The 26,526-nt window shown below is 43.7% G+C and overlaps 1 protein-coding gene across 1 annotated transcript in view; it reads right to left on the bottom strand.

Moving 5' to 3' along the window:
• Positions 1-26,526, bottom strand: part of LOC134931411 (uncharacterized) — a 75,144-nt gene that overhangs the window by 5,771 nt on the left and 42,847 nt on the right. The window contains exon 5 of the mRNA XM_063925413.1: positions 16,987-17,076. Within this exon, the coding sequence (XP_063781483.1) occupies positions 16,987-17,076 (90 nt within the window). The remainder of the gene's footprint in view (positions 1-16,986; positions 17,077-26,526) is intronic.

The raw sequence follows: 26,526 nt of genomic DNA, 5'->3' as shown, positions 1-26,526 counted from the left end.
ACCATGTGCACTGCAGGTGGGGCAGATGTAACATGTGCAGAGAGAGTTAGATTTGGGTGGGATGTGTTCAAACTGAAATCTAAATTGCAGTGTAAAAATAAAGCAGCCAGTATTTACCCTGCACAGAAACAATATGACCCACCCAAATCTAACTCTCTCTGCACATGCTAAGATGAAGCTCCAGGCCTGCTTCGACTGCACGGAATGGGTGGTCTTCAAAGCCTCGGCAACCGATCTGAACAACCTGACAGACACTGTGAGGACATGTGTGTACCTACCAAGACTTACCGCATTTACAACAACAACAAGCTCTGGTTCAACGCTCAGCTCAGGCAATTCTTTGGGCCGAAGAGGAGGCCTATAGCAGCGGTGACAGGGCACTATACAACCGAACAAGGAACTCTCTGACTAAAGAAATCAGGCTAGCAAAAAAGCGGTTCTCGGACAAGCTGACAGACGATCTCACCACCAATAATCCCGTATCTGTATGGAAAGGAATGCAAACCATAACCAACTACAAGAAAACATCAAAGTCCACTACCATGCACCAAGACCTAGCAGACGAGCTGAACCACTTTTATTGCAGGTTCACAAAAGAAGTCCCCTGCGACTCAAACAATAACCTCTATGAAGCCCAGAACACCGACGGCCAACTCCAAGCACTGCAAGTCACCCAAGAAGAGGTGGAGGCACTGTTCAAAAGGGCCAAACCAAGGAAAGCTCCGGGTCCTGACGTAGTGTCACCATCTGCCCTGAGAGCATGTGCAGGTCAGCTCACCCCCATATTCACCAAGATCTTCAACAAATTGCTGGAGCTACAGAAAGTCCCTTCCTGCCTCAAAAGGTCCACTATCGTCCCGGTCCCCAAGAAACCCTCTATCACGTACCTGAACAACTACAGGCTGATAGCACTGACGTCTGTGGTCATGAAAACGTTTGAGCGTCTGGTTTTGAATCACCTGAAATCTGTGACTGGCCCCCAACTGGACCCCCTACAGTTCACCTATCGATCGAATCGGTGTGTCGAGGATGCAGTTAACCTGGGCCTGCACTACATTCTACAGCACCTAGACATTCCCGGTACCTACGCAAGGGTCCTGTTTGGCAATTTCAGCTCGGACTTTAATACAATTGTCCCCAGCATCCTCTACCCCAAATTACTTCGCCTAGGGGTCCCAAAAGCGACCTGTTCCTGGTTAGTAGACTTCCTGATAGATAGGACGCAGGTGTTGAAAGCGGGGGAATTCACTTCTCAAGCACTGCCCATTAGTACAGGGGCCCCTCAGGGCTGTGTCCTCTCACCCCTGCTCTTCTCCCTGTACACAAATGACTGCACCTCAAAGGTCCAATCAGTAAAGATCATCAAATTTGCCGACAACACTTGCCTTTAGACAGGAAGTAGACAAAGTGATGCAGCCACAACAACCTTGAGCTCAACCCCCTCAAAACTGTCGAGATGATAGTGGACTTCAGGAAGAAGTCATCTAGTGCACCTCCACTAACGATTGCTGACAGTGTGGTATTGCTAGTGGACTCCTTCAAGTTTCTAGGGACCATAATCTCCCGGGACCTTAAATAGGGATCAAACGTTGACGCCACTCTCGGGAAAGCACAGCAGAGGTTGTTCTTCCTCAGGCAACTAAGGAAGTTCAACATCCCACAGAAGCTTCTGCTCCTCTTCTACTCCGCGATTGTGGAGTCGGTACTGTGCTCCTCGATACTGGTATGGTACAGCTCCGCCAGCGCGAGGGACAGATGCAGGCTCCATAAGGTGGTCAGAACCGCAGAGAAGATCATCGGGGCCGACCTTCCCTCAGTCCAGGACCTGTACCTGTCCAGAGCTAAAAAGCGGGCAATGAAGATAGTAAAAGACCAGCTACACCCCGGCCACAGCATGTTTAACTTGCTTCCTTCAGTCAGGCGTTACAGGGCCGTCCCCGCAAGATCCACCAGAAGCCTCAGAAGTTTCTTTCCCCAAGCGGTCCGCCTGCTGAACTCCTGAATATTGATTGATTAGACGTACATGTAACTAACTTGTGTCCCAACGGTATACCTATCTGCAGGGCCGAAACTAGGCCCCCCCCCCCCCCCCCCTGTTATACAGAAATACATCCTCCCATACATGTACACACCATCAATAATACACAGTACAGTACATATCTACACAGCCCCTGAATATACACATACTGCCAAAATTAACATATATACATGCCCCTGTATATATACATACCCCAATATACTGTGATTAATTACACCCTTCCTATACATACAAATGATGTACGCACCCCGGGTACTCCAGCATACACACACAACACCGGGTTACGCTGCACTGCTCCAGTACACACACACAGGGTTACACTGCACTGCTCCAGTACACACACACAGGGTTACACTGCACTGCATCAACACATGCACACACACACAGGGTTACACTGCACTGCTCCAACACACGTACACACAGGGTTACACTGCACTGCTCCAACACACACACACACAGGGCTACACTGCTCTGCTCCAACACACACACACACACAGGGCTACACTGGACTGCTCCAACACACGTACACACAGGGTTACACTGCACTGCTCCAACACACACACACACAGGGCTACACTGCTCTGCTCCAACACACACACACACACAGGGCTACACTGGACTGCTCCAACACATGCACATACACAAAGGGTTACACTGCACTGCTCCAACACACACACACACAGGGCTACACTGCTCTGCTCCAACACACACACACACACACAGGGCTACACTGGACTGCTCCAACACATGCACATACACAAAGGGTTACACTGCACTGCTCCAACACACGTACACACAGGGTTACACTGCACTGCTCCAACACACACACACACAGGGCTACACTGCTCTGCTCCAACACATGCACATATACAAAGGGTTACACTGCACTGCTCCAACACACATACACACAGGGTTACACTGCACTGCTCCAACACACACACACACACACACACACACACACACACACGGTTACACTTCACTGCTCCAGTACACACACAGGGTTACACTGCACTGCTCCAGCAGACACACACTGGGTAACACTGAACTGCTCCAGCAAATGCACACACACACACACACACACACACACACACACACACACACACACAGTTACACTTAACTGCTCCAGTACACACACAGGGTTACACTGCACTGCTCCAGCAGACACACACTGGGTAACACTGAACTGCCCCAGCAAATGCACACACACACACACACACACACACACACACACACACACGGTTACACTGCACTGCTCCTAAACATGCACACATACACACAGGGTTACACTGCACTACTCCAACACACATACACACAGGGTTACACCTAACTGCTCCAGCACACACACTCACACACAGGGTTACACTTCACTGCTCCAACATACACACACACAGGGTTACACTGCACTGCTTCAACATACACACACAGGGTTACACTGCACTGCTCCAACACACATTCCCACAGGGTTACACTTCACTGCTCCAACACACATACACACAGGGTTACACTGCACTGCTTCAACAAACACACACATGGTTACACTGCACTTCTCCAACACATGCACATACACATAGGGTTACACTGCACTGCTCCAACACACATACACACATACAGGGTTACACAGCACTGCTCCAACACATGCACACATACACACAGGGTTACACTGCACTACTCCAACACACAGGGTTACACTAAACTGCTCCAGCACACACACTCACACACAGGGTTACACTTCACTGCTTCAACACACATACACACAGGGTTACACTGCACTGCTTCAACATACACACACAGGGTTACACTGCACTGCTCCAACACATGCACACACACATAGGGTTACACTGCTCCAACACACATACACACACAGGGTTACACTGCACTGCTCCAACACACACACATACATACAGGGTTACACTGAACTGTTCAAGCACACATACACACAGGGTTACACTGCACTGCTTCAGCATACACACACAGGGTTACACTGCACTGCTCCAACACACATACATACAGGGTTACACTGAACTGTTCAAGCACACATACACACAGGGTTACACTGCACTGTTTCAACACACACACTCAGGGTTACACTGCACTGCTCGCACACATTAGGTTAAAGTACACTGCACACACACATATTGTACATATATAGCTGCCCGCCTCTCCCTACCTACTTTTAGTGCTGATCTGCTGTGTCAGTCAGGGCCCCCTCCTCTCCATTTCCGAAGCGTGCTGTCAGTCACACACACAGCGCTGGCAGAGGCAACGGCTGTGTTTCTTATCAGGAAGAAGCTCTGACTAGCCTCTACGCTACGGAAGCGTCCTGGTGCAGCGGAGCGGGATGGCGCCTCTTCAACCCTGCGCCGTCCTGCACTGCTCGTTCCCGCTTACTGCCTCGCGCCGGCGCCCTCTCCTTTTACGCGCCCAGGTCGCGTGCCCCCCTAGCCCCCCCCCCCTAGTTTCGGCTCTGCTATATGTATGACTTTACTTGCCCCCCCACCTGCTTATCGTTACCTACTTGGCTGTTGTATAGCAAACCAAAGACAAATTCCTAGTATATGCAAGTATACCTGGCCAATAAAGCTGATTCTGATTACATCTGCCATTAGAGAAAGATTTTGCTTTTGCGATTAAATCTAATTCAGTGCCAAACACTTTGATCAAAAGATAAAATGCAATCACTGTGAATTAAAACCTGAAAACAACCACTGATCCTGAGGTGGGAATAAAGCAAGAAGCAGCCAGTAACTGGGCACCTGTGTAACACCATGCTGCACTGCAGGGGGCAGATGTAACATGTGCAGAGAGTTAGGTGTGGGAGGGGTATGTCCTAGCTCAGAGCTACATTGCAGTGTGAGAATAAAGCTGCCCAGCATGTGTGGGCTACATGCAGAAGCAGCCAGTAACTGAGCACCTGGGTAACACCATGCTGCACTGCAGGGGGCAGATGTAACATGTGCAGAGAGCTAGGAGTGGGAGGATCATGTCCTAGCTCAGAGCTACATTGCAGTGTGAGGATAACACAGCACCCACCTACTGCACACAATGCCAGCGTCAGCGCCCATGGTAAGTCGGTAGGACATATGCATGATTGGTAATAGTGCCACTTACCTAGTGCCGGACAGTAATATCTGTATGTCCCTCTCTCTGTGTTACTGCTGCGGGGTCACTGCGTGTTCACATTTACACCTCGCCTTAAGCAAATGTGTTAAACCTCTTGAAAATGAAAGCAGAAAACATGGCAGCAAATGTTAGTTCCCCCCTTTCCCCCCGACCCGTCTCTCCTGCTCTGTCCCAGCATCTCCTGTTATCCTCTGTGTCTCTGACATGGTGTCCACATAATCACCTCCTGCGCTTCCGCCCGTGTCTCTCCTGTGCCCCCCATGTCTGTCCTATACTCCTGCTGTCTCCTGTATGCACCATGTCTCTCCTGTGCCGCCATGTCTGTCCTATACTCCTGCTGTCTCCTGTGCCCCCATGTCTGTCCTATACGCCTGCTGTCTCCTGTATGCATCATGTCTTGTATATTCTCACCTGTGACTATTCCTATGCTCCTGCTGTCTCCCCTAAGTTCACTATCTCCTGTGTGCTCCCTCCTATCTCCTGTATACTCCCTCCTATCTCCTGTATACTCCCTCCTATCTCCTGTATACTCCCTCCTATCTCCTGTATACTCCCTCCTATCTCCTGTATACTCCCTCCTATCTCCTGTATACTCCCTCGTGTCTCCTGTATACTCCCTCCTATCTCCTGTATACTCCCTCCTATCTCCTGTATACTCCCTCCTATCTCCTGTATACTCCCTCCTATCTCTTGTATACTCCCTCCTATCTCCTGTATACTCCCTCATGTCTCCTGTATACTCCCTCCTATCTCCTGTATACTCCCTCCTATCTCCTGTATACTCCCTCCTATCTCCTGTATACTCCCTCCTATCTCCTGTATACTCCCTCCTATCTCCTGTATACTCCCTCCTATCTCCTGTATACTCCCTCCTATCTCCTGTATACTCCCTCCTATCTCCTGTATACTCTCTCCTATCTCCTGTATACTCCCTCGTGTCTCCTGTATACTCCCTCGTGTCTCCTGTGTGCTCCCTCCTATCTCCTGTATACTCCCTCCTATCTCCTGTATACTCCCTCCTATCTCCTGTATACTCTCTCCTATCTCCTGTATACTCCCTCGTGTCTCCTGTATACTCCCTCGTGTCTCCTGTATACTCCCTCCTATCTCCTGTATACTCCCTCCTATCTCCTGTATACTCCCTCGTGTCTCCTGTATACTCCCTCGTGTCTCCTGTGTGCTCCCTCCTATCTCCTGTATACTCCCTCATGTCTCCTGTATACTCCCTCCTATCTCCTGTATACTCCCTCCTATCTCCTGTATACTCCCTCCTATCTCCTGTATACTCCCTCCTATCTCCTGTATACTCCCTCCTATCTCCTGCATACTCCCTCGTGTCTCCTGTATACTCCCTCGTGTCTCCTGTATACTCCCTCGTGTCTCCTGTATACTCCCTCGTGTCTCCTGTATACTCCCTCGTGTCTCCTGTGTGCTCCCTCCTATCTCCTGTATACTCCCTCCTATCTCCTGTATACTCCCTCCTATCTCCTGTATACTCCCTCCTATCTCCTGTATATTCCCTCCTATCTCCTGTATACTCCCTCGTGTCTCCTGTATACTCCCTCCTATCTCCTGTATACTCCCCCCTATCTCCTGTATACTCCCTCCTATCTCCTGTGTGCTCCCTCCTATCTCCAGTATACTCCCTCCTATCTCCTGTATACTCCCTCCTATCTCCTGTATACTCCCTCCTATCTCCTGTATACTCCCTCCTATTTCCTGTATACTCCCTCCTATCTCCTGTATACTCCCTCGTGTCTCCTGTATACTCCCTCGTGTCTCCTGTGTGCTCCCTCCTATCTCCTGTATACTCCCTCGTGTCTCCTGTATACTCCCTCCTATCTCCTGTATACTCCCTCCTATCTCCTGTATACTCCCTCCTATCTCCTGTATACTCCCTCGTGTCTCCTGTATACTCCCTCCTATCTCCTGCATACTCCCTCCTATCTCCTGTATACTCCCTCGTGTCTCCTGTATACTCCCTCGTGTCTCCTGTATACTCCCTCGTGTCTCCTCTATACTCCCTCGTGTCTCCTGTGTGCTCCCTCCTATCTCCTGTATACTCCCTCCTATCTCCTGTATACTCCCTCGTGTCTCCTGTATACTCCCTCCTATCTCCTGTATACTCCGTCGTGTCTCCTGTATACTCCCCCCTATCTCCTGTGTGCTCCCTGCTATCTCCTGTATACTCCCTCGTGTCTCCTGTATACTCCCTCCTATCTTCTGTATACTCCCTACTATCTCCTGTATACTCCCTCGTGTCTCCTGTATACTCCCTTGTGTCTCCTCTATACTCCCTCCTGTCTCCTGTTTGCTCCCTCCTATCTCCTGTATGCTCCCTCCTATCTCCTGTATACTCCCTCCTATCTCCTGTATACTCCCTCCTATCTCCTGTATACTCCCTCCTATCTCCTGTATACTCCCTCGTGTCTCCTGTTTGCTCCCTCCTATCTCTTGTTTGCTCCCTCCTATCTCCTGTATACTCCCTCCTATCTCCTGTATACTCCCTCCTATCTCCTGTATACTCCCTCCTATTTCCTGTATACTCCCTCCTATCTCCTGTATACTCCCTCGTGTCTCCTGTATACTCCCTCGTGTCTCCTGTGTGCTCCCTCCTATCTCCTGTATACTCCCTCGTGTCTCCTGTATACTCCCTCCTATCTCCTGTATACTCCCTCCTATCTCCTGTATACTCCCTCCTATCTCCTGTATACTCCCTCGTGTCTCCTGTATACTCCCTCCTATCTCCTGCATACTCCCTCCTATCTCCTGTATACTCCCTCGTGTCTCCTGTATACTCCCTCGTGTCTCCTGTATACTCCCTCGTGTCTCCTCTATACTCCCTCGTGTCTCCTGTGTGCTCCCTCCTATCTCCTGTATACTCCCTCCTATCTCCTGTATACTCCCTCGTGTCTCCTGTATACTCCCTCCTATCTCCTGTATACTCCGTCGTGTCTCCTGTATACTCCCCCCTATCTCCTGTGTGCTCCCTGCTATCTCCTGTATACTCCCTCGTGTCTCCTGTATACTCCCTCCTATCTTCTGTATACTCCCTACTATCTCCTGTATACTCCCTCGTGTCTCCTGTATACTCCCTTGTGTCTCCTCTATACTCCCTCCTGTCTCCTGTTTGCTCCCTCCTATCTCCTGTATGCTCCCTCCTATCTCCTGTATACTCCCTCCTATCTCCTGTATACTCCCTCCTATCTCCTGTATACTCCCTCCTATCTCCTGTATACTCCCTCGTGTCTCCTGTTTGCTCCCTCCTATCTCTTGTTTGCTCCCTCCTATCTCCTGTATACTCCCTCCTTTCTCCTGTATACTCCCTCGTGTCTCCTGTATACTCCCTCGTGTCTCCTGTATACTCCCTCGTGTCTCCTGTATACTCCCTCCTATCTCCTGTATACTCCCTCGTGTCTCCTGTATACTCCCTCCTATCTCCTGTATACTCCCTCCTATCTCCTGTATACTCCCTCGTGTCTCCTGTATACTCCCTCGTGTCTCCTGTATACTCCCTCGTGTCTCCTGTATACTTCCTCCTATCTCCTGTATACTCCCTCGTGTCTCCTGTTTGCTCCCTGCTATCTCTTGTATACTCCCTCGTGTATCCTGTGTACTCCCTCCTATCTCCTGTATACTCCCTCGTGTCTCCTGTATACTCCCTCATGTCTCCTGTATACTCCCTCGTGTATTCTTTTTACTCCCTCCTATTTCCTGTATACTCCCTCCTATCTCCTGTATACTCCCTTGTGTATCCTATATACTCCCTCCTCTCTCCTGTATACCCCTCGTGTCTCCTGTGTGCTCCCTCCTATCTCCTATATACTCCCTCGTGTATCCTGTGTACTCCCTCCTATTTCCTGTATACTCCCTCCTCTCTCCTGTATACTCCCTCGTGTCTCCTGTATACTCCCTCCTCACTCCTGTATACTCCCTCCTATCTCCTGTATACTCCCTCGTGTCTCCTGTGTGCTCCCTCCTATCTCCTGTATACTCCCTCCTATCTCCTGTATACTCCCTCGTGTCTCCTGTATACTCCCTCGTGTCTCCTGTATACTCTCTCCTATCTCCTGTATACTCCCTCGTGTCTCCTGTTTGCTCCCTCCTATCTCTTGTTTGCTCCCTCCTATCTCCTGTATACTCCCTCCTGTCTCCTGTATACTCCCTCCTGTCTCCTGTATACTCCCTCGTGTCTCCTGTATACTCCCTCCTATCTCCTGTATACTCCCTCCTATCTCCTGTATACTCCCTCCTATTTCTTGTATACTCCCTCCTATCTCCTGTGTACTCCCTACTATCTCCTGTATACTCCCTCCTATCTCCTGTATACTCCCTCCTATTTCCTGTATACTCCCTCGTGTATCCTGTGTACTCCCTCCTATTTCCTGTATACTCCCTCCTCTCTCCTGTATACTCCCTCGTGTCTCCTGTATACTCCCTCCTATTTCTTGTATACTCCCTCCTATCTCCTGTGTACTCCCTCCTATCTCCTGTATACTCCCTCGTGTATTCTTTGTACTCCCTCCTATTTCCTGTATACTCCCTCCTATCTCCTGTATACTCCCTTGTGTATCCTGTGTACTCTGTCCTATTTCCTGTATACTCCCTGCTCTCTCCTGTATACTCCCGCGTGTCTCCTATATACTCCCTCCTCTCTCCTGTATACCCCTCGTGTCTCCTGTGTGCTCCCTCCTATCTCCTATCCCTCCTATTTCCTGTATACTCCCTCCTCTCTCCTGTATATTCCCTTGTGTCTCCTGTATACTCCCTCCTCACTCCTGTATACTTCCTTGTGTCTCCTGTATACTCCTTCCTATCTCCTGTATACTCCCTCGTGTCTCCTGTATACTCCCTCCTCACTCCTGTATACCCCTTGTGTCTCCTGTGTGCTCCCTCCTCTCTCCTGTATACTCCCTCATGTCTCCTGTATACTCCCTCGTGTCTCCTGTATACTCCCTCCTATCTCCTGTGTGCTCCCTCCTATCTCTTGTATACTCCCTCGTGTATCCTGTGTACTCCCTCCTATCTCCTGTATACTCCCTCGTGTCTCCTGTATACTCCCTCGTGTCTCCTGTATACTCCCTCCTATCTCCTGTATACTCCCTCCTATCTCCTGTATACTCCCTGTCTCCTGTATACTCCCTCGTGTCTCCTGTATACTCCCTCGTGTCTCCTGTATACTCCCTCGTGTCTCCTGTATACTCCCTCCTATCTCCTATATACTCCCTCATGTCTCCTATATACTCCCTCATGTCTCCCATATACTCCCTCATGTCTCCTCTATACTCCCTCATGTCTCCTATATACTCCCTCATGTCTCCTGTATACTCCCTCGTGTCTCCTGTATACTCCCTCCTATCTTCTGTATACTCCCTACTATCTCCTGTATACTCCCTCGTGTCTCCTGTATACTCCCTCGTGTCTCCTGTATACTCCCTTGTGTCTCCTCTATACTCCCTCCTGTCTCCTGTTTGCTCCCTCCTATCTCCTGTATACTCCCTCCTATCTCCTGTATACTCCCTCCTATCTCCTGTATACTCCCTCGTGTCTCCTGTTTGCTCCCTCCTATCTCTTGTTTGCTCCCTCCTATCTCCTGTATACTCCCTCCTATCTCCTGTATACTCCCTCCTATCTCCTGTATACTCCCTCATGTCTCCTGTATACTCCCTCCTATTTCCTGTATACTCCCTCGTGTATCCTGTGTACTCCCTCCTATTTCCTGTATACTCCCTCCTCTCTCCTGTATACTCCCTCGTGTCTCCTGTATACTCCCTCCTATTTCTTGTATACTCCCTCCTATCTCCTGTGTACTCCCTCCTATCTCCTGTATACTCCCTCCTATCTCCTGTATACTCCCTTGTGTATCCTGTGTACTCTGTCCTATTTCCTGTATACTCCCTGCTCTCTCCTGTATACTCCCGCGTGTCTCCTATATACTCCCTCCTCTCTCCTGTATACCCCTCGTGTCTCCTGTGTGCTCCCTCCTATCTCCTATCCCTCCTATTTCCTGTATACTCCCTCCTCTCTCCTGTATACTCCCTTGTGTCTCCTGTATACTCCCTCCTCACTCCTGTATACTTCCTTGTGTCTCCTGTATACTCCTTCCTATCTCCTGTATACTCCCTCGTGTCTCCTGTATACTCCCTCCTCACTCCTGTATACCCCTTGTGTCTCCTGTGTGCTCCCTCCTCTCTCCTGTATACTCCCTCATGTCTCCTGTATACTCCCTCGTGTCTCCTGTATACTCCCTCCTATCTCCTGTGTGCTCCCTCCTATCTCTTGTATACTCCCTCGTGTATCCTGTGTACTCCCTCCTATCTCCTGTATACTCCCTCCTATCTCCTGTATACTCCCTGTCTCCTGTATACTCCCTCGTGTCTCCTGTATACTCCCTCGTGTCTCCTGTATACTCCCTCGTGTCTCCTGTATACTCCCTCCTATCTCCTATATACTCCCTCATGTCTCCTATATACTCCCTCATGTCTCCTATATACTCCCTCATGTCTCCTCTATACTCCCTCATGTCTCCTATATACTCCCTCATGTCTCCTGTATACTCCCTCGTGTCTCCTGTATACTCCCTCCTATCTTCTGTATACTCCCTACTATCTCCTGTATACTCCCTCGTGTCTCCTGTATACTCCCTCGTGTCTCCTGTATACTCCCTTGTGTCTCCTCTATACTCCCTCCTGTCTCCTGTTTGCTCCCTCCTATCTCCTGTATACTCCCTCCTATCTCCTGTATACTCCCTCATGTCTCCTGTATACTCCCTCCTATCTCCTGTATACTCCCTCCTGTCTCCTGTTTGCTCCCTCCTATCTCCTGTATACTCCCTCCTATCTCCTGTATACTCCCTCCTATCTCCTGTATACTCCCTCATGTCTCCTGTATACTTCCTCCTATCTCCTGTATACTCCCTCCTTTCTCCTGTATACTCCCTCGTGTCTCCTGTATACTCCCTCGTGTCTCCTGTATACTCCCTCGTGTCTCCTGTATACTCCCTCCTATCTCCTGTATACTCCCTCCTATCTCCTGTATACTCCCTCCTATCTCCTGTATACTCCCTCGTGTCTCCTGTATACTCCCTCGTGTCTCCTGTATACTCCCTTGTGTCTCCTGTTTGCTCCCTGCTATCTCTTGTATACTCCCTCGTGTATCCTGTGTACTCCCTCCTTTCTCCTGTATACTCCCTCGTGTCTCCTGTATACTCCCTCATGTCTCCTGTATACTCCCTCGTGTATTCTTTTTACTCCCTCCTATTTCCTGTATACTCCCTCCTATCTCCTGTATACTCCCTTGTGTATCCTATATACTCCCTCCTCTCTCCTGTATACCCCTCGTGTCTCCTGTGTGCTCCCTCCTATCTCCTATATACTCCCTCGTGTATCCTGTGTACTCCCTCCTATTTCCTGTATACTCCCTCCTCTCTCCTGTATACTCCCTCGTGTCTCCTGTATACTCCCTCCTCACTCCTGTATACTCCCTCCTATCTCCTGTATACTCCCTCATGTCTCCTGTATACTCCCTCATGTCTCCTGTATACTCCCTCCTATCTCCTGTATACTCCCTCCTATCTCCTGTGTGCTCCCTCCTATCTCCTGTATACTCCCCACCTTTCTCCTGTATACTCCCTCGTGTCTCCTGTATACTCCCTCGTGTCTCCTGTATACTCCCTCGTGTCTCCTGTATACTCCCTCGTGTCTCCTGTATACTCCCTCCTGTCTCCTGTATACTCCCTCCTGTCTCCTGTATACTCCCTCCTATCTCCTGTATACTCCCTCCTATCTCCTGTATACTCCCTCCTATCTCCTGTATACTCCCTCCTATCTCCTGTATACTCCCTCGTGTCTCCTGTATACTCCCTCGTGTCTCCTGTATACTCCCTCGTGTCTCCTGTATACTCCCTCGTGTATCCTGTGTACTCCCTCCTATCTCCTGTATATTCCCTCGTGTCTCCTGTATACTCCCTCGTGTCTCCTGTATACTCCCTCGTGTATTCTTTTTACTCCCTCCTATTTCCTGTATACTCCCTCCTATCTCCTGTATACTCCCTTGTGTATCCTATATACTCCCTCCTCTCTCCTGTATACCCCTCGTGTCTCCTGTGTGCTCCCTCCTATCTCCTATATACTCCCTCGTGTATCCTGTGTACTCCCTCCTATTTCCTGTATACTCCCTCCTCTCTCCTGTATACTCCCTCGTGTCTCCTGTATACTCCCTCCTCACTCCTGTATACTCCCTCTTGTCTCCTGTATACTCCCTTCTATCTCCTGTATACTCCCTCGTGTCTCCTGTATACTCCCTCGTGTCTCCTGTATACTCCCTCGTGTCTCCTGTATACTCCCTCCTATTTCCTGTATACTCCCTCCTCTCTCCTATATACTCCCTCCTCTCTCCTATATACTCCCTCCTCTCTCCTATATACTCCCTCCTCTCTCCTATATACTCCCTCCTATCTCCTGTATACTCCCTCGTGTCTCCTGTATACTCCCTCGAGTCTCCTGTATACTCCCTCCTATCTCCTGTGTGCTCCTGCTATCTCCTGTATACTCCCATTGTGTCTCCTGTATACTCCCTCGTATCTCCTGTATACTCCCTCCTATCTCCTGTATACTCCCTCCTATCTCCTGTATACTCCCTTGTGTATCCTAGTATACTCCCTCCTATCTCCTGTATACTCCCTCCTATCTCCTGTATACTCCCTCCTGTCTCCTGTATACTCCCTCCTGTCTCCTGTATACTCCCTCCTGTCTCCTGTATACTCCCTCCTATCTCCTGTATACTCCCTCCTATCTCCTGTATACTCCCTCCTATCTCCTGTATACTCCCTCCTATCTCCTGTATACTCTCTCCTATCTCCTGTATACTCTCTCCTATCTCCTGTATACTCCCTCCTATCTCCTGTATACTCCCTCCTATCTCCTGTATACTCTCTCCTATCTCCTGTATACTCCCTCCTATCTCCTGTATACTCCCTCCTATCTCCTGTATACTCTCTCCTATCTCCTGTATACTCCCTCCTATCTCCTGTATACTCCCTCCTATCTCCTGTATACTCCCTCCTATCTCCTGTGTGCTCCCTCCTATCTCCTGTATACTCCCTCCTATCTCCTGTATACTCCCTCCTATCTCCTGTATACTCCCTCCTATCTCCTGTATACTCTCTCCTATCTCCTGTATACTCCCTCCTATCTCCTGTATACTCCCTCCTATCTCCTGTATACTCCCTCCTATCTCCTGTGTGCTCCCTCCTATCTCCTGTATACTCCCTCCTATCTCCTGTATACTCTCTCCTATCTCCTGTATACTCCCTCCTATCTCCTGTATACTCCCTCCTATCTCCTGTGTGCTCCCTCCTATCTCCTGTATACTCCCTCCTGTCTCCTGTATACTCCCTCCTATCTCCTGTATACTCCCTCCTATCTCCTGTATACTCCCTCCTATCTCCTGTATACTCCCTCCTATCTCCTGTATACTCCCTCCTATCTCCTGTATACTCCCTCCTATCTCCTGTATACTCCCTCATGTCTCCTGTATACTCCCTCCTATCTCCTGTTTACTCCCCCCTATCTCCTGTATACTCCCTCCTATCTCCTGTATACTCCCTCCTATCTCCTGTATACTCCCTTGTGTATCCTGTGTACTCCCTCCTATCTCCTGTATACTCCCTCCTATCTCCTGTATACTCCCTCCTATCTACTGTATACTCCCTCCTATCTCCTGTATACTCCCTCCTATCTCCTGTATACTCTCTCCTGTCTCCTGTATACTCCCTCCTGTCTCCTGTATACTCCCTCCTGTCTCCTGTATACTCCCTCCTATCTCCTGTATACTCCCTCCTATCTCCTGTATACTCCCTCCTGTCTCCTGTATACTCCCTCCTATCTCCTGTATACTCCCTCCTATCTCCTGTATACTCCCTCCTATCTCCTGTATACTCTCTCCTATCTCCTGTATACTCCCTCCTATCTCCTGTATACTCTCTCCTATCTCCTGTATACTCCCTCCTGCCTCCCAGTGCGTCACATGAGCGTTGTGCGTCAGACAGCTCACTCTCATCCCCTGCTGCCAGTAGTATATACGCTGCGGGTTATGTTATCAGTGTCATAGCTGGTGGTGATAATTATTATGACATTGTGTGTGCAGGTAAGGGAAACGTGACAAGTCACTGAGACCTTTTGCAGTGACACAGCTGTCGCTCCAGTGTCACATCTGTGAAAGGACACGTAGCCTGATTCTGCGTCGGATGCAGCTTGTCCTCGGCTGTGTGTATTACCGTATGCCAGTCTGAGGGTTTATGCAAATGCAGCTACAAAGCCCCTCCCTGCTGCACATCCGTGCGTCCCAATATGCAAGGGCTGAGACACCCACTGTCAGCGTCCGTACACACTGGAATACCGCTGGGTATAGTCAGACGCCTTCATCAGACGCACCAGTATCAGTACGGCCGCCCGTGTGATTGGGTTGGCATCTAATAACGCAACCACTGTCAGCGACACGGCAATAAGATGCGCCATCTACGGGCCTCCGTTCAGCCACCTCCCTGTCACCGCCGAGTGATGCACAAACATTTCTGAGACCGTGCGTTTCCTGGGCGCCTCAGTGGCAGCTCTGAATCTGTGCAAGCGCTATCCGGACGCATGCGCTGCATCTGACTGAGAATCAGGTGCAATATGTGCAGAACATAACCACACACAGCGGCATCCATACATCTGCAGGGGCTGATGCAGAGTCAGCAGCAAAATGGGCGCATGTTACTATGGGAGACGGCAGACACAGATGCTCACCCTGAGATGTATCTAGTCTGTGTCGGCATCATCCGTGTATACACATGCTCACCCTGAGATGTATCTAGTCTGTGTCGGCATCATCCGTGTATATACATGCTCACCCTGAGATGTATCTAGTCTGTGTCGGCATCAGCAGCGTATACACATGCTCACCCTGAGATGTATCTAGTCTTTGTCGGCATCAGCAGCGTATACACATGCTCACCCTGAGATGTATCTAGTCTGTCGGCATCATCAGCGTATATACATGATCACCCTGAGATGTATCTAGTCTGTGTCGGCATCAGCAGCGTATACACATGCTCACCCTGAGCTGTATCTAGTCTGTCTCGGCATCAGCAGCGTATATACATGTTCACCCTGAGATGTATCTAGTCTGTGTCGGCATCAGCAGCGTATACACATGCTCACCCTGAGATGTATCTAGTCTGTGTCGGCATCAGCAGCGTATACACATGCTCACCCTGAGCTGTATCTAGTCTGTCTCGGCATCAGCAGCGTATATACATGTTCACCCTGAGCTGTATCTAGTCTGTCTCGGCATCAGCAGCGTATATACATGTTCACCCTGAGATGTATCTAGTCTGTGTCGGCATCAGCAGCGTATATACATGCTCACCCTGAGATGTATCTAGTCTGTGTCGGCATCAGCAGCGTATATACATGCTCACCCTGAGATGTATCTAGTCTGTGTCGGCATCAGCAGCCGCCCTATGACAGTCACATGCATACATAAGTATGAATAAACCTATGTATGGATGCCCATGTACATACACCCCCTTTATAGTTGGCAATGGTTGCCCGCTGATTTCTGTCAATGTGATATGTAATGTGCCCACGCTGCATCAGCCCCTACGTCTGGTTGTATTGTCAGACAGGATATATCCATGTTATTGCACCTGAATAATTCCCAGTCATTCCATTACAATGACGTATAGAAGACACAGGACACAGACAGAACATACAATGCTGTACACAATACCACAACCATAATAATACATATTGTCATATTGTATGTGTAGCGCACACAATACTCACTGCTGAGCACGTATATTATATAGAAGCAGAAAGCCGGAATGAGGAGGAAATCAGACACCTGTGTGATCAGATTGCAGCTGTACGTTATACCTGAGACATGAACACAACACAGGGGACAGTCAGGAGAGATCTATCACATATCACATACACTGTATCACTATGTAATATCACATATCACATACATTGTATCACTTATCACATACACTGTATCACTATGTAATATCACATATCACATACATTGTATCACTTATCACATACACTGTATCACTATGTAATATCATATATCACATACACTGTATCACTATGTAATATCACATACACTGTATCACTATGTAATATCATATATCACATACACTGTATCACTATGTAATATCACATACATTGTATCGCTATGTAATATCACATATCACATACATTGTATCACTTATCACATACACTGTATCACTATGTAATATCACATACACTGTATCACTATGTAATATCACATATCACATACACTGTATCACTATGTAATATCACATACATTGTATCGCTATGTAATATCACTTATCATATACACTGTATCACTATGTAATATCATATATCACATACATTGTATCACTATGTAATAACACATACACTATCACTATGTAATATCACATACATTGTATCGCTATGTAATATCACATATCACATACATTGTATCACTTATCACATACACTGTATCACTATGTAATATCACATACACTGTATCACTATGTAATATCACATATCACATACACTGTATCACTATGTAATATCACATACACTGTATCACTATGTAATATCACATACATTGTATCGCTATGTAATATCACATATCACATACATTGTATCACTTATCACATACACTGTATCACTATGTAATATCACATACACTGTATCACTATGTAATATCACATACACTGTATCACTATGTAATATCACATATCACATACATTGTATCACTTATCACATACACTGTATCACTATGTAATATCACATACACTGTATCACTATGTAATATCACATACACTGTATCACTATGTAATATCACATATCACATACTTTGTATCACTTATCACATACACTGTATCACTATGTAATATCACTTATCACATACACTGTATCACTATGTAATATCACATACACTGTATCACTATGTAATATCACATATCACATACACTGTATCATTATGTAATATCACATATCACATACACTGTATCACTATGTAATATCACATACACTGTATCACTATGTAATATCACTTATCACATACACTGTATCACTATGTAATATCACATATCACATACACTGTATCACTATGTAATATCACATACACTGTATCACTATGTAATATCACATACACTGTATCATTATGTAATATCACATACACTGTATCACTATGTAATATCACATACACTGTATCACTATGTAATATCACTTATCACATACACTGTATCACTATGTAATATCACTTATCACATACACTGTAACACTATGTAATATCACTTATCACATACACTGTATCACTATGTAATATCACTTATCACATACACTGTATCACTATGTAATATCACATACACTGTATCACTATGTAATATCACATATCACATACACTGTATCACTATGTAATATCACTTATCACATACACTGTATCACTATGTAATATCATATATCACATACACTGTATCACTATGTAATATCATATATCACATACACTGTATCACTATGTAATATCACATACACTGTATCACTATGTAATATCACTTATCACATACACTGTATCACTATGTAATATGACATATCACATACACTGTATCACTATGTAATATCACATACACTGTATCACTATGTAATATCACTTATCACATACACTGTATCACTATGTAATATCACATATCACATATACTGTATCACTATGTAATATCACATACACTGTATCACTATGTAATATCACATATAACATACACTGTATCACTATGTAATATCACATATACTGTATCACTATGTAATAACACATACACTGTATCACTATGTAATATCACTTATCACATACACTGTATCACTATGTAATATCACTTATCACATACACTGTAACACTATGTAATATCACTTATCACATACACTGTATCACTATGTAATATCACATACACTGTATCACTATGTAAAATCACTTATCACATACACTGTATCACTATGTAATATCACATACACTGTATCACTATGTAATATCACTTATTACATACACTGTATCACTATTTAATATCACATATCACATACACTGTATCACTATGTAATATCACATACACTGTATCACTATGTAATATCTCATATCACATACACTGTATCACTATGTAATATCACATATCACATACACTGTATCACTATGTAATATCACATATCACATACACTGTATCACTATGTAATATCACATACACTGTATCACTATGTAATAACACCTATACTGTATCACTATGTAATATCACTTATCACATACACTGTATCACTATGTAATATCACATATCACATACACTGTATCACTATGTAATATCACATATAACATGCATTGTATCACTATATAATATCACTTATCACATACACTGTATCACTATGTAATATCACATATCACATACACTGTATCACTATGTAATATCACATACACTGTATCACTATGTAATATCACATATCACATACACCGTATCACTATGTAATATCACTTATTACATACACTGTATCACTATGTAATATCACATACACTGTATCACTATGTAATATCACATATAACATACACTGTATCACTATGTAATATCACATACACTGTATCACTATGTAATATCACATATCACATACACTGTATCACTATGTAATATCACTTATCACATACACTGTATCATTATGTAATATCACTTATCACATACACTGTATCACTATGTAATATCACATACACTGTATCACTATGTAATATCACTTATCACATACACTGTATCACTATGTAATATGACATATCACATACACTGTATCACTATGTAATATCACATACACTGTATCACTATGTAATATCACTTATCACATACACTGTATCACTATGTAATATCACATATCACATACACTGTATCACTATGTAATATCACATACACTGTATCACTATGTAATATCACATATAACATACACTGTATCACTATGTAATATCACATATACTGTATCACTATGTAATAACACATACACCGTATCACTATGTAATATCACTTATCACATACACTGTATCACTATGTAATATCACATATCACATACACTGTATCACTATGTAATATCACATATAACATACATTGTATCACTATGTAATATCACTTATCACATACACTGTATCACTATGTAATATCACATATCACATACACTGTATCACTATGTAATATCACATGCACTGTATCACTATGTAATATCACATATCACATGCACCGTATCACTATGTAATATCACTTATCACATACACTGTATCACTATGTAATATCACATACACTGTATCACTATGTAATATCACATATAACATACATTGTATCACTATGTAATATCACATACACTGTATCACTATGTAATATCACATATCACATACACTGTATCACTATGTAATATCACTTATCACATACACTGTATCACTATGTAATATCACATATAACATACACTGTATCACTATGTAATATCACTTATCACATACACTGTATCACTATGTAATATCACATATCACATACACTGTATCACTATGTAATATCATATACACTGTATCACTATGTAATATCATATATCACATACATTGTATCACTATGTAATATCACATATCACATACACTGTATCACTATGTAATATCACTTATCACATACACTGTATCACTATGTAATATCACATATAACACATACTGTATCAATATGTAATATCACTTATCACATACACTGTATCACTATGTAATATCATATACACTGTATCACTATGTAATATCACATATAACATACATTGTATCACTATGTAATATCACTTATCACATACACTGTATCACTATGTAATATCACATATCACATACACTGTATCACTATGTAATATCACATGCACTGTATCACTATGTAATATCACATATCACATGCACCGTATCACTATGTAATATCACTTATCACATACACTGTATCACTATGTAATATCACATACACTGTATCACTATGTAATATAACATATAACATACATTGTATCACTATGTAATATCACATACACTGTATCACTATGTAATATCACATATCACATACACTGTATCACTATGTAATATCACTTATCACATACACTGTATCACTATGTACTATCACATATAACATACACTGTATCACTATGTAATATCACATATAACACATACTGTATCAATATGTAATATCACTTATCACATACACTGTATCACTATGTAATATCATATACACTGTATCACTATGTAATATCATATATCACATACACTGTATCACTATGTAATATCACTTATCACATACACTGTATCACTATGTAATATCACATATCACATACACTGTATCACTATGTAATATCACATACACTGTATCACTATGTAATATCACATATCACATGCACCGTATCACTATGTAATATCACTTATCACATACACTGTATCACTATGTAATATCATATACACTGTATCACTATGTAATATCATATACACTGTATCACTATGTAATATCACATACACTGTATCACTATGTAATATCACATTCTCTGCATCATTATGTAATATCACATACACTGTATCACTATGTAATATAATATATCACATACATTGTATCACTATGTAATATCACATACACTGTATCACTATGTAATATCACATATCACATACACTGTATCACTATGTAATATCACATTCTCTGTATCATTATGTAATATAACATACACTGTATCACTATGTAATATCATATATCCCATACACTGTATCACTATGTAATATCATATACACTGTATCACTATGTAATATCACTTATCACATACACTGTATCACTATGTAATATCACATATCACATACACTGTATCACTATGTAATATCACATATAACATACATTTTATCACTATGAAATATCACTTATCACATACACTGTATCACTATGTAATATCACATATCACATACACTGTATCACTATGTAATATCACATACACTGTATCACTATGTAATATCACATATCACATACACTGTATCACTATGTAATATCATATATCACATACACTGTATCACTATGTAAAATCACATACACTGTATCACTATGTAATATCACATGCACCGTATCACTATGTAATATCACTTATCACATACACTGTATCACTATGTAATATCACATATCACATACACTGTATCACTATGTAATATCACATACACTGTATCACTATGTAATATCACATATCACATGCACCGTATCACTATGTAATATCACTTATCACATACACTGTATCACTATGTAATATCACATACACTGTATCACTATGTAATATCACATATAACATACACTGTATCACTATGTAATATCACATATCACATACACTGTATCACTATGTAATATCACATATCACGTACACTGTATCACTATGTAATATCACATACACTGTATCACTATGTAATATCACATATCACATACACTGTATCACTATGTAATATCACTTATCACATACACTGTATCACTATGTAATATCACATATAACATACACTGTATCACTATGTAATATCACTTATCACATACACTGTATCACTATGTAATATCACATATCACATACACTGTATCACTATGTAATATCATATACACTGTATCACTATGTAATATCATATATCACATACATTGTATCACTGTGTAATATCACATATCACATACACTGTATCACTATGTAATATCACTTATCACATACACTGTATCACTATGTAATATCACATATAACACACACTGTATCAATATGTAATATCACTTATCACATACACTGTATCACTATGTAATATCATATACACTGTATCACTATGTAATATCATATATCACATACACTGTATCACTATGTAATATCACTTATCACATTCACTGTATCACTATGTAATATCACATATCACATACACTGTATCACTATGTAATATCACATACACTGTATCACTATGTAATATCACATATCATATACACTGTATCACTATGTAATATCATATATCACATACACTGTATCACTAAGTAATATCATATATCACACACTGTATCACTATGTAATATCACATACACTGTATCACTATGTAATATCACATATCACATACACTGTATCACTATGTAATATCACATATCACATACACTGTATCACTATGTAATATCACATATCACGTACACTGTATCACTATGTAATATCACATATCACGTACACTGTATCACTATGTAATATCACATACACTGTATCACTATGTAATATCAAATATCATATACACTGTATCACTATGTAATATCATATATAACATACACTGTTTCACTATGTAATATCACATAAACTGTATCGCTATGTAATATCACATATCACATACACTGTATCACTATGTAATATCATATATCACATACACTCTATCACTATGTAATATCATATATCACATACACTGTATCACTATGTAAAATCACATACACTGTATCACTATGTAATATCACATATATACTAGAGATGAGCGGGTTCGGTTTCTCTGAATCCGAACCCGCACGAACTTCATGTTTTTTTTCACGGGTCCGAGCGACTCGGATCTTCCCGCCTTGCTCGGTTAACCCGAGCGCGCCCGAACGTCATCATGACGCTGTCGGATTCTCGCGAGACTCGGATTCTATATAAGGAGCCGCGCGTCGCCGCCATTTTCACACGTGCATTGAGATTGATAGGGAGAGGACGTGGCTGGCGTCCTCTCCATTTAGATTAGAAGAGAGAGATAGAGAGATTGACCTGATTTACTGGAGCTTAGGAGTAATGTAGAACTGTAGAGAGTGCAGAGTTTACTAGTGACTGACCACAGTGACCACCAGACAGTGCAGTTTTATTTAATATATCCGTTCTCTGCCTGAAAAAAACGATACACACAGTGACTCAGTCACATACCATATCTGTGTGCACTGCTCAGCCCAGTGTGCTGCATCATCTATGTATATATCTGACTGTGCTCAGCTCACACATCTTATAATTGTGGGGGAGACTGGGGAGCACTGCAGTGCCAGTTATAGGTTATAGCAGGAGCCAGGAGTACATATTATTATTAAAATTAAACAGTGCACACTTTTGCTGCAGGAGTGCCACTGCCAGTGTGACTGACCAGTGACCTGACCACACTGACCACCAGTATAGTTAGTAGTATAGTATACTATATTGTGATTGCCTGAAAAAGTTAAACACTCGTATCTGACTGTGCTCAGCTCACACATCTTATAATTGTGGGGGAGACTGGGGAGCACTGCAGTGCCAGTTATAGGTTATAGCAGGAGCCAGGAGTACATATTATTATTAAAATTAAACAGTGCACACTTTTGCTGCAGGAGTGCCACTGCCAGTGTGACTGACCAGTGACCTGACCACACTGACCACCAGTATAGTTAGTAGTATAGTATACTATATTGTGATTGCCTGAAAAAGTTAAACACTCGTCGTGTGACTTCACTTGTGTGGTGTTTTTTTTTTTATTCTATAAAAAACTCATTCTGCTGACAGACAGTGTCCAGCAGGTCCGTCATTATATAATATATACCTGTCCGGCTGCAGTAGTGATATATATATATTTTTTATATCATTATTTATCATCCAGTCGCAGCAGACACAGTACGGTAGTTCACGGCTGTAGCTACCTCTGTGTCGGCACTCGGCAGTCCGTCCATAATTGTATACCACCTACCCGTGGTTTTTTTTTCTTTCTTCTTTATACATACATACTACTACTACATCTCTTTATCAACCAGTCTATATTAGCAGCAGACACAGTACAGTACGGTAGTCCACGGCTGTAGCTACCTCTGTGTCGGCACTCGGCAGTCCGTCCATAATTGTATACTACCTACCCGTGGTTTTTTTTTCTTTCTTCTTTATACATACATACTACTACTACTACATCTCTTTATCAACCAGTCTATATTAGCAGCAGACACAGTACAGTACGGTAGTCCACGGCTGTAGCTACCTCTGTGTCGGCACTGGGCAGTCCGTCCATAATTGTATACCACCTACCCGTGGTTTTTTTTTCTTTCTTCTTTATACATACATACTACTACTACATCTCTTTATCAACCAGTCTATATTAGCAGCAGACACAGTACAGTACGGTAGTCCACGGCTGTAGCTACCTCTGTGTCGGCACTGGGCAGTCCGTCCATAATTGTATACCACCTACCCGTGTTTTTTTTTTCTTTCTTCTTTATACATACATACTACTACTACTACATCTCTTTATCAACCAGTCTATATTAGCAGCAGACACAGTACAGTACGGTAGTCCATGGCTGTAGCTACCTCTGTGTCGGCACTGGGCAGTCCGTCCATAATTGTATACCACCTACCCGTGGTTTTTTTTCTTTCTTCTTTATACATACATACTACTACTACATCTCTTTATCAACCAGTCTATATTAGCAGCAGACACAGTACAGTACGGTAGTCCACGGCTGTAGCTACCTCTGTGTCGGCACTGGGCAGTCCGTCCATAATTGTATACCACCTACCCGTGGTTTTTTTTTCTTTCTTCTTTATACATACATACTACTACTACATCTCTTTATCAACCAGTCTATATTAGCAGCAGACACAGTACAGTACGGTAGTCCACGGCTGTAGCTACCTCTGTGTCGGCACTCGGCAGTCCGTCCATAATTGTATACCACCTACCCGTGGTTTTTTTTTCTTTCTTCTTTATACATACATACTACTACTACATCTCTTTATCAACCAGTCTATATTAGCAGCAGACACAGTACAGTACGGTAGTCCACGGCTGTAGCTACCTCTGTGTCGGCACTGGGCAGTCCGTCCATAATTGTATACCACCTACCCGTGGTTTTTTTTTCTTTCTTCTTTATACATACATACTACTACTACATCTCTTTATCAACCAGTCTATATTAGCAGCAGACACAGTACAGTACGGTAGTCCACGGCTGTAGCTACCTCTGTGTCGGCACTCGGCAGTCCGTCCATAATTGTATACCACCTACCCGTGGTTTTTTTTTCTTTCTTCTTTATACATACATACTACTACTACATCTCTTTATCAACCAGTCTATATTAGCAGCAGACACAGTACAGTACGGTAGTCCACGGCTGTAGCTACCTCTGTGTCGGCACTCGGCAGTCCATCCATAATTGTATACTAGTATCCATCCATCTCCATTGTTTACCTGAGGTGCCTTTTAGTTGTGCCTATTAAAATATGGAGAACAAAAATGTTGAGGTTCCAAAATTAGGGAAAGATCAAGATCCACTTCCACCTCGTGCTGAAGCTGCTGCCACTAGTCATGGCCGAGACGATGAAAT

The sequence above is a fragment of the Pseudophryne corroboree genome, chromosome 1 (assembly GCF_028390025.1).
Source record: "Pseudophryne corroboree isolate aPseCor3 chromosome 1, aPseCor3.hap2, whole genome shotgun sequence".
NCBI lineage: Eukaryota > Metazoa > Chordata > Amphibia > Anura > Myobatrachidae > Pseudophryne > Pseudophryne corroboree.
This window is presented reverse-complemented; position numbering and strand designations above follow the sequence as displayed.